At 58.1% G+C, this 8159-nt stretch overlaps 2 protein-coding genes across 2 annotated transcripts; both read left to right on the top strand.

The window, feature by feature from the left end:
- Positions 1 to 2155: 2155 nt before the first annotated feature.
- TMEM82 (transmembrane protein 82) lies at positions 2156 to 4391 on the top strand. The gene is made up of 5 exons (XM_011939945.1): positions 2156 to 2282; positions 2481 to 2553; positions 2666 to 2840; positions 3781 to 4201; positions 4267 to 4391. Exons 1-5 carry the CDS (start codon positions 2195 to 2197, stop codon positions 4389 to 4391), a joined length of 882 nt encoding a protein of 293 aa, XP_011795335.1. The 5' UTR covers positions 2156 to 2194.
- A 1277-nt stretch (positions 4392 to 5668) lies between these two features.
- LOC105510231 (solute carrier family 25 member 34-like) lies at positions 5669 to 7956 on the top strand. The gene is made up of 4 exons (XM_011939902.1): positions 5669 to 5879; positions 5971 to 6123; positions 6472 to 6606; positions 7079 to 7956. Exons 1-4 carry the CDS (start codon positions 5793 to 5795, stop codon positions 7259 to 7261), a joined length of 558 nt encoding a protein of 185 aa, XP_011795292.1. The 5' UTR covers positions 5669 to 5792; the 3' UTR covers positions 7262 to 7956.
- Positions 7957 to 8159: the final 203 nt, after the last annotated feature.

The following is an 8159-nucleotide window of genomic DNA, read 5'->3' as shown; positions in this document are numbered from 1 at the left end:
TTTTTTGAGACGAAGTCTCGCTCTGTCACCCAAACTGGAGTGCAGTGGCATGATCTCGGTTCACTGAAACCTTGGCCTCCCAGGTTCAAGCAATTCTCCTGCCTCAGCCTCCCGCATAGCTGGAACTACAGGCGCCCACGACCACACCCGGCTAATTTTTGTATCTTTAGTAGAGACGGGGTTTCGCCATGTTGGCCAGACTGGTCTCGAACTCCTGACCTCAAGTGATCCACTGGCCTCAGCCTCCCAAAGTGCTGGGATTACAGGCATGAGCCACCTCATTTGGCCCAATTTTAACTTAATTATCTCTGTCAAGAGCCTATCTCCATATGCAGTCACATCCTGAGCTACTAGGGGGTAGGACTTCAACATGCACATTTGCAGGGGCCACAGTTCAGCCAACATCATCTCTTTTTTTTTTTTTTGAGATGGAATCTCGCTTTGTTGCTCAGGTTGGAGTGCAGTGGTGCAATCTCAGCTCACCACAACCTCCACCTCCCAGGTTCAAGTGATTCTCCTGCCTCAGCCTCCCGAGTTGCTGGGACTACAGGCGTGTACCACCATGCCCAGCTAATTTTGTATTTTTAGTAGAGATGGGCTTTCACTGTGTTGGCCAGGCGGGTCTCGAACTCTGGACCTTGCTGCTCACCTCGGCCTCCCAAAGTGCTGGGATTACAGGCGTGAGCCACCACGCCCGGCCTCAGCCAACATCATCTAAGGGCTCTCACGGAGGGCCTCCCAGCAGCCTGCACTGTGGGCATTTGCACATATCCTGACAAGCCTGAAAGGAACTGCGAGTGCCCATTGTTCAGATGAGGGTACTGAGGCCCAGGAAAGGGAAGCAATGTGGCAGGGCGAACAGCAGACCCTGGGCCCTTTCTCTAGACTGAGCACCACTCCCCATGGGTGTGCTCTCAACGCCGCACCAACCTTCGCACTGCAGAGATGGACACCAACTCCCTGGCAGGGGCAGCACTGCTGCCAAGCAGCCCTACCTGCCCTCCCAGCCACACCCCAAGTCTGTAAGGGTTACTCCCAGGAACACCTGCTACTGCACACTCCAATAAAGTTTTATATTTTGTTTACTTCAGCAAACCCCCTTTGTGGCCAATCTCAGTCTCCCCCATCCCTGACCCCCACCTTCTGCTCCCTCTGCCCTTTCCGTTTGTGAAAGCAGGATGGGAGCCTTATCCACCTGTTCAGCCCCGCCCTGCCGGACCCAGGTGAGGCCTGCCACCTAGTGGACCCAGGGAGGAGCATCAAGAAGTGCAGCCCCGGCCTGTGCGAGGAGAAGGCTCAGGTGGGCTCCGGCTGCGGGAGATTCCACACCGGGTCAGAGCTGGGCAGAAGGCTTTGGGAAGGTGGAACCAGACCTTACAAAAAGCAGGCAGAACTGACCTCTGGCTGTGGGGGAAAGAGAGCCCCAGACCTCAGGCTGAGAGGGCACCGCTGATTTCTAGCTATGGGGGGATAGAGTCCCTACTCACAGACCCTGGGCTGAAGGAGCAGAGCCTACACTTCAGACTGCGAGAGGAAGGACCCACACCAAGCTGGGCAAGACAGATGGAGCCCGGGGCTTCGAGGGGGCATTGGGTGGTCCAAGCCCTCAAGGAAGATTTCTTTCTTTTTTTTTTTTTTGAGACGAAGTCTTGCTCTGTCGCCCAGGCTGGAGTGCAGTGGCCGGATCTCAGCTCACTGCAAGCTCCGCCTCCTGGGTTCAAGCATTCTCCTGCCTCAGCCTCCAGAGTAGCTGGGATTACAGGTGCCTGCCACCATGCCCGGCTAATTTTTTGTATTTTTAATAGAGATGGGGTTCACCATATTGGTTAGGCTGGTCTCGAACTCCCGACCTCATGATCCACCTGCCTCGGCCTCCCAAAATGCTGGGATTACAGGTGTGAGCCCCTGCGCCTGGCCTCCCTCAAGGAAGATTTCAAGTAAAGTGGATGCCAGACTTTTAGCAGGGACAGAGACCACAGACCAGCCCAGAGACATCTGTCCCTTGGAGCTGGGACCTTGCCCTTCTGGTCCTCAAAGGGTTAACACCCCTGGCTCTCCTCCCCTCCCCTCCCCTCCCCTGGGCCTTTGACCCCTCCCAGCCTTTCTCCTTCCCTCCACTGACACCTTTGCCCAGTGACGTTGGTCTGTCCCTGCGCAGACCTAGCCAGAGGCTGGGGCTCGTTCCGGGGCTGCCATGTTCTCCCTGCCATCCCTCCCCTCCTGGCTCCCCGGCCTCCCCTCCCTCGAGTGGGGTTCTAGCCTCCTCCACTCCCTCCTGCAAGGTGAGCACCTCGCCCCATTCCTGCCTTGGCCCCGCCCCCTTCCAGCTCTTTGCAGTGCAGGGTGGACCCCACCCACCTGGTCTCCCGCCACCCCTGACCCTTGGCCGCCCCCTCCTCTGACCCTACCAACCAAGTCTGCCCTCCTAACACCCCTGCATGCTGCCTTGCTGCCTTGCTGCCTCCCTCCTGCCCCCTCAGGCCTGATCGGGGCCCTTGGAGTCTTGGTGCTGAACAGCCTCCTGAAAGTTTACTTCTTCATGGGCTGTGCCAAGTGAGTTCCCACCTCATCCCCACAGGGAATGTGGCTGGGGTAACGGGGACCCCCACCAGGGGTCGAGGGTGGCAGTTCTGCACCCCTGCCCACACCCATTCTGTCCCCACAGTGACCCGCAGCGGTGGCCCGAAAAGGAGCGACTTCGGGCCCAGTGGGCCTCGCTGGAAACCGTGCACCTGGCAGGGCTGGCCCTGTTTCTGACAGTCGTGGGGTCCCGGGTGGCTGCCCTCGTGGTGCTTGAGTTCTCCCTCCGGGCCGTGTCCACGCTGCTCTCACTGGACAAGGTGAGGCCTCTGGGAAGGCAGTGGGTGGATCACTCCCCAGCCCAGAGCCCGGACTCACCACCGGAACGTGGGCAGCTGAGCCCAGGTCCAGCATCCCAGCCTGTTCGCTGTATTTTCCGTAAGACTGGGAACAGAGGCTGCAGGTTGCACCCTCGGGTTTGGCTGCTGAAGCGGCAACACTCACAGGGGATACAGTCCCAGTCCCAAGAAGACAAGAGCGACAGCTCCTGTAGATCCGACTCCCCGAATGCCAGGCCCTGCACCAAGTGCTCTGTGTGCATCATGGAATCCTCACAGCCACAGGGGTGAAGGTTTACTCTGATTCCCCATTTCACAGATGGGGAAACTAAGGTTCAGAGAGTATGTGGCTTGTTTGTGGTCAACAGGTAGAGTCAGGCTTTGGACCCAGGTCTCTGAGACTCTGAACCACCACCCTTCAGCTAACAGATGGGCCCCAAGTACTAAGACATGATGGGAGGCCGGGCACGGTGGCTCACGCCTGTGATCCCAGCACTTTGGGAGGCTGAGACGGGCAGATCACCTGAGGTTAGGATTTCAAGACAAGCCTGGCCAACATGGAGAAACCCCATCTCTAAAAAAAAAAAAATTAGCTGGGCATGGTGGCACATACCTGTAATCCCAGCTACTTGGGAGGCTGAGGCAGGAGAATCGCTTGAACTCAGGAGGCGGAGGTTTCAGTGAGCAGAGATCGAGCTACTGTACTCCAGCCTGAGTGACAGAGCAAGACTCTGTCTCAAAATAAAAAAAACACGATTGAAATTAAGGTGAGAGAGATGATCCCCTAGGGCTTCATCTGATGCCGATGTGGCCCCTTTAGGAACCATCCCCAAGGTCCCTTCAGGCTCCGGCCTCCTGTGGCGGACAGCACCTGTAGTGAGGCAGCCCCCACATCTTGGCCCCTCTTCTGCGCTCTCCACAGGGTTCCCGGGGTGCTGCCGAGAGGCTGCAGCTTTACCTGCTGTGCCAGTACTCGCTGGGCTGCGGGCTGACCTGCGGCCTGAGCTTCCTGCAGGAGGGCGCCCCTCACCGCACGCTGAACCTGCTGCTGAGCCTCGGGCTGGCCACACTGCTGGGTCTGGGTGCCCGGCGCCTCCGCCGCCACGTCTGCCGCCTCTACGAGCTGCACAGCAGCCAGCACCACTGTGGGGTGTGCCTGGGCCTGCTGGCCGGTGCGCACGGCCTCCCCCAGCTGCTGGGCCGCGCCCTGGCCGTGGCCTTTGCCGTGGGTGACCTGGCAGCTGTGGCCCTCATCAACCAGGACTTCCTGACCACCTCGGAGGCCATGCGGTTCTGGACGCCGCTCACCATCTGCTACACGCTGCTGGTCATCTACATGCAGGGTGAGCCCTGCGGGCCCGTCCATTCCGTCCACGCACTCTCTGGGCCATTCCTCTGTCTGGGCCAGGCTCCGGGGAGGCTGACAGCTGTCAGCCCTCACTCTTGCCATCCCAGAGAGCCTGGTCAGGACAGAGGCCGTGTGGCACGGGCAGCGCAGAGAAGCAGCATGCCGTGGGCACCCTGAGGGGGTAGCCTTTAGATTGGGCCTTGAAGGATGAGCGGAGATCCCTAAGAGAAGTGAGGCAGGGAAGGGAATCTTGGACAGAGAGAACCGCATGTGTCAATGCCCAGAGGGGAGAGAGGGCATGGCAGCGCCAAACAAGCCACAGGAGTCCAGTGTGGCTGTCACTCCAAGGGCACAGGGAAGGGGTGAGGCTGGCCAGGTTCGAAGGGGCCCGTTGGAGAGCCCTCATCAGCCAGGCAGGGAAGTCTGACGAGAGGCCGCTGTACAAGTTTGTTTGTGTTTTTGTTTTGTTTTGCTTTTCTGTTTTTCTGAGACAGGGTCTTGCTTGGTGGCCCAGATTGTGCCATTGCTCTCCAGCCTGGGCAACAAAGAGCGTAACTCCCACCTCAGCCTCCCAAATTGTGGAGATTACAGACACACACCACTGTGCCAGGCTAATTTTATTTTTTGTAGAGAAGGGGTCAGCCGGGCACAGTGGCTCACGCCTGTAATCTCTGCACTTTGGGAGGCTGAGACGGGCAAATCACTTGAGGTCAGGAGTTCAAGACCAGCCTACCAACATGGTAAAACCCTGCCTGTACTAAAAATACAAAATTAGCCCAGTGTGGTGGTCTGTGCCTGTAATCCAGCCACCTAGGAGGCTGAGGCACAAGAATCCCTTGAACCCAGGAGGTGGAGGTTGCAGCGAGCCAGGATCGAACCACTGCACTCCAGCCTGGGCGACAGAGAGAGATTCTGTCTGAAAAGAAATAAAAAAAAGAAAAGAAAGAAAGAAAGAGAGAAAGGAAAGAAAGAAAGGGTCTTGGCCGGGCGTGGTGACTCATGCCTGTAATCCTGAGGCAGGTGGATCACCTGAGGTCAGGAGTTCGAGACCAGCTTGGCCAAAGTGGTGAAACCCCATCTCTACTAAAAATATAAAAATTAGCCAGGTGTGGTGGCAGGTGCCTGTAATCCCAGCTACTTGGGAGGCTGAGGCAGGAGAATTGCTTGAGCCTGGCTAGCAGAGGTTGCAGTGAGCCGAGATCATGGCACTGCACTTCAGCCTGGGCAACAGAGCAAGACTCTGTCTCAAAAAAAAAAGATAAAGAAAGAAAAAGAAAAAAAGCTACCCTTGAGCAAAGGCTTGCCTTGTCCTTGGCTGGTGCTGGGGAGTCATTCTCACTTAATCCTCAGAACAGCTTCCAACCGTGACAGAATTGAAGTCCAGAGAAGGTTAAGTAACTTGCTCCAAGTCACGCTGAGATGCAAAACCCAGGCCGACCCCAGAGCTGTACCTCAACCTGATTTCACATGACCCCTAAGCCTCAGGCTAGGGACCACAGAGCTCTGAGTTTCAGGGGCACGGGGGCGGGGGCACCCTCAACTCACACAGCTCATCCTGGCTGTCCCAGGCTCCATCCCCACACCCCATGTCCCCTCTGCTCCTACAGATCAAAACACAGCTGCAAGCCCAGACAGTGGCCGCAATGGCTGTGGGACACCAGCACAATCACCAGGTGAGGCCTGCCACTCTCCCTGGGGGCACGGACTGGGCATGCTCCCAGCCTGGGCAGGGGTGGCCAGTGACCGCGTGCCCTCTCCCCACAGACTGTCCTGGGTGCCTTGGAGACCATCTGGCGGCAGCAAGGGCTGCTGGGGCTGTGGCAGGGCGTTGGTGGGGCTGTGCCCCGAGTCATGGTGGGCTCAGCTGCCCAGCTGGCCACCTTCACCTCTGCCAAGGCCTGGGTGCAGAAGCAACAGGTGAGGAGCTGGGGATACCTGTGCCTACCCACAGAGGCACACGGGACTGAGGGGGACCACCTGCCTCCTTCCACACGGGGAAGACCAGCGGGTGGCAACAGGTGGGGCCCTGCCTCTGCCCTCAGAGTCATGACTCTGACCCTTGGTACCAGCAGGAGTGGGGGGTCAGCAGTGAACCCCAAAGCTGAGAAGGAGCTCAGGGAGGCAGGGCTGGGGGATGGCTGGAGGGGCCCCATCTGCTCCCCTTTCTGCAGCCCTTTTAGCCCCTGTGTGGTAGGAGGTCGGGAGGGCACCACGTGGTTGGGTAGAGGGCAGATGCAGGGGTCCACACCTGTGCCATCCCCACAGTGGCTCCCGGAGGACAGCTGGCTGGTGGCCCTGGCAGGAGGCATGATTAGCAGCATAGCCGTGGTTGCCGTCATGACCCCCTTCGATGTGGTCAGCACACGGCTATACAATCAGCCAGTGGACAGAGCTGGCAGGGTGAGCAGGAGTGGGTCTAGGGGAGGATGTGGGGAGCTGGGAGCACCCCCCCAACACACACACACGCACTCACACACGCACAGCCAGAGACATGCAGACACAGGCCATGCCTGCAAACACATTAACTGGGCTTGTTTGCTGAGCCCCATGTCCCAAGCACAGGCTAAGCGCTTTCACATCTGGATTTTATTCCATCCTTAAAATCACATTCATCTTTCTGATGAGGAAACTGAGGCTCAGACAGATCAAGTGACTTACATGAGTTCCCCCAGCTGGTAAGTGGGGGAGCCAGAACTGGAATCTAGGCCCGATCTTACAGCCTTCTCATGGCGCCGCAGCCTCACACATGTGCCCAATACAGATGCGCTGTCCATAGGGTGTGTGGGGGTGAAACTGACCCGTGTGCCGAGACGTGGTGCCAGCCAGGGCCTCACGGCCCCTGTAGTAACACTCACCCCATGTGTTTCCCCAGGGCCAGCTCTATGGGGGCCTCACCGACTGCATGGTGAAGATCTGGCGGCAAGAGGGACCCCTGGCGCTCTACAAGGGCCTGGGCCCCGCCTACCTGCGCCTGGGTCCCCACACTATCCTCAGCATGCTCTTCTGGGACGAGCTTCGGAAACTGGCTGGACGGGCCCAGCACCAGGGCACCTAGACGGCGGCCCTCACTCCCACATCCTGACACGGCTCGGCACTTGGCTGGAAGTGAGGGCCTGCTCCAGCACAGCTGGCTGTCCCAGGGCGGGCCGTGGGCCCGGGCCTTGCCAGAGGCCCGGGAGAGTGTGGACAGGTCTGGTCCACCCAACCCCTTGGCCCACCCAGGGCCAGAGCATCCACACCAAGTTACCACCCATTCTGTCTTCCAGACAGTTTTCTTCCTTCTCTGTACGGTATACTGGGTCACCGCATCCCAAAGCCTTACTCAGTTATAGCAACTGCTGCGGGCATGCACACGGTATAGGCCCAGTAACTTACACACATCGGCTCACTTAGGCCTCAGACAGCAGCACGAGGCTGGCACTTTTACCTCTTTTACCATCAGAAAGCCAAGGCTGAGAGTGGTGATGTGGCTTTGACCACAGCCACACAATTTTGAAGTGGCAGAGCCAGGACTGGAGCTTAGCCCTGCTCACCCCACGCCTATGCGCTTGACAAGTGCGTGACTGTGACAGGCCCATGGGTCCGGACTGCTTGTAGGGGTCACTGTGCCATGGCGAGAGCTGGGGTGCACCAGGAGGCTGTGGCGTCGTCACCTGCCTTATTTGCTGGGGCATCTGTAGCAAAGAACCACATATGGGGCAACTTAGACAATAGGAATGTATTTTCTCACGGTTCTGGAGGCTGGATGCTGGAGACCAAGCTGTCAGCAGGCTGGTTTCTTCTGAGGTTTCTGTCCGTGGCTTGCAGATGCCGCCTTCTCCCTGTGTCTGCACATGGTGGTCCCTTGATGTGCGTCTGGGTCCTGATCTCCTCCTCTTATAAGGACACAAATCATGTTGGCTTAGGGCCCACCCTCATGACCCCACTTTAATTTTTTTTTTTTTTTTTTTTTT

Source organism: Colobus angolensis, unplaced genomic scaffold, assembly GCF_000951035.1.
Source record: "Colobus angolensis palliatus isolate OR3802 unplaced genomic scaffold, Cang.pa_1.0 Scaffold185, whole genome shotgun sequence".
Lineage (NCBI taxonomy): Eukaryota > Metazoa > Chordata > Mammalia > Primates > Cercopithecidae > Colobus > Colobus angolensis.
Note: the sequence above shows the minus strand (reverse complement) of the source record. Positions and strands in the feature narration are given on the sequence as shown.

What these genes read in the sequence shown, in the direction of transcription:
- TMEM82 (XM_011939945.1), top strand. Translation starts at nt 2,195, where the DNA reads ATGTTCTCCCTGCCATCCCTCCCCTCCTGGCTCCCCGGCCTCCCCTCC. An exon ending in CCTCCACTCCCTCCTGCAAG is followed by an intron (nt 2,283 to 2,480) that starts GTGAGCACCTCG and finishes CTGCCCCCTCAG; the next exon opens with GCCTGATCGGGGCCCTTGGA. An exon ending in CGCTGCTCTCACTGGACAAG is followed by an intron (nt 2,841 to 3,780) that starts GTGAGGCCTCTG and finishes CGCTCTCCACAG; the next exon opens with GGTTCCCGGGGTGCTGCCGA.
- LOC105510231 (XM_011939902.1), top strand. Translation starts at nt 5,793, where the DNA reads ATGTCCCCTCTGCTCCTACAGATCAAAACACAGCTGCAAGCCCAGACA. An exon ending in CCTGGGTGCAGAAGCAACAG is followed by an intron (nt 6,124 to 6,471) that starts GTGAGGAGCTGG and finishes CCATCCCCACAG; the next exon opens with TGGCTCCCGGAGGACAGCTG. An exon ending in CAGTGGACAGAGCTGGCAGG is followed by an intron (nt 6,607 to 7,078) that starts GTGAGCAGGAGT and finishes GTGTTTCCCCAG; the next exon opens with GGCCAGCTCTATGGGGGCCT.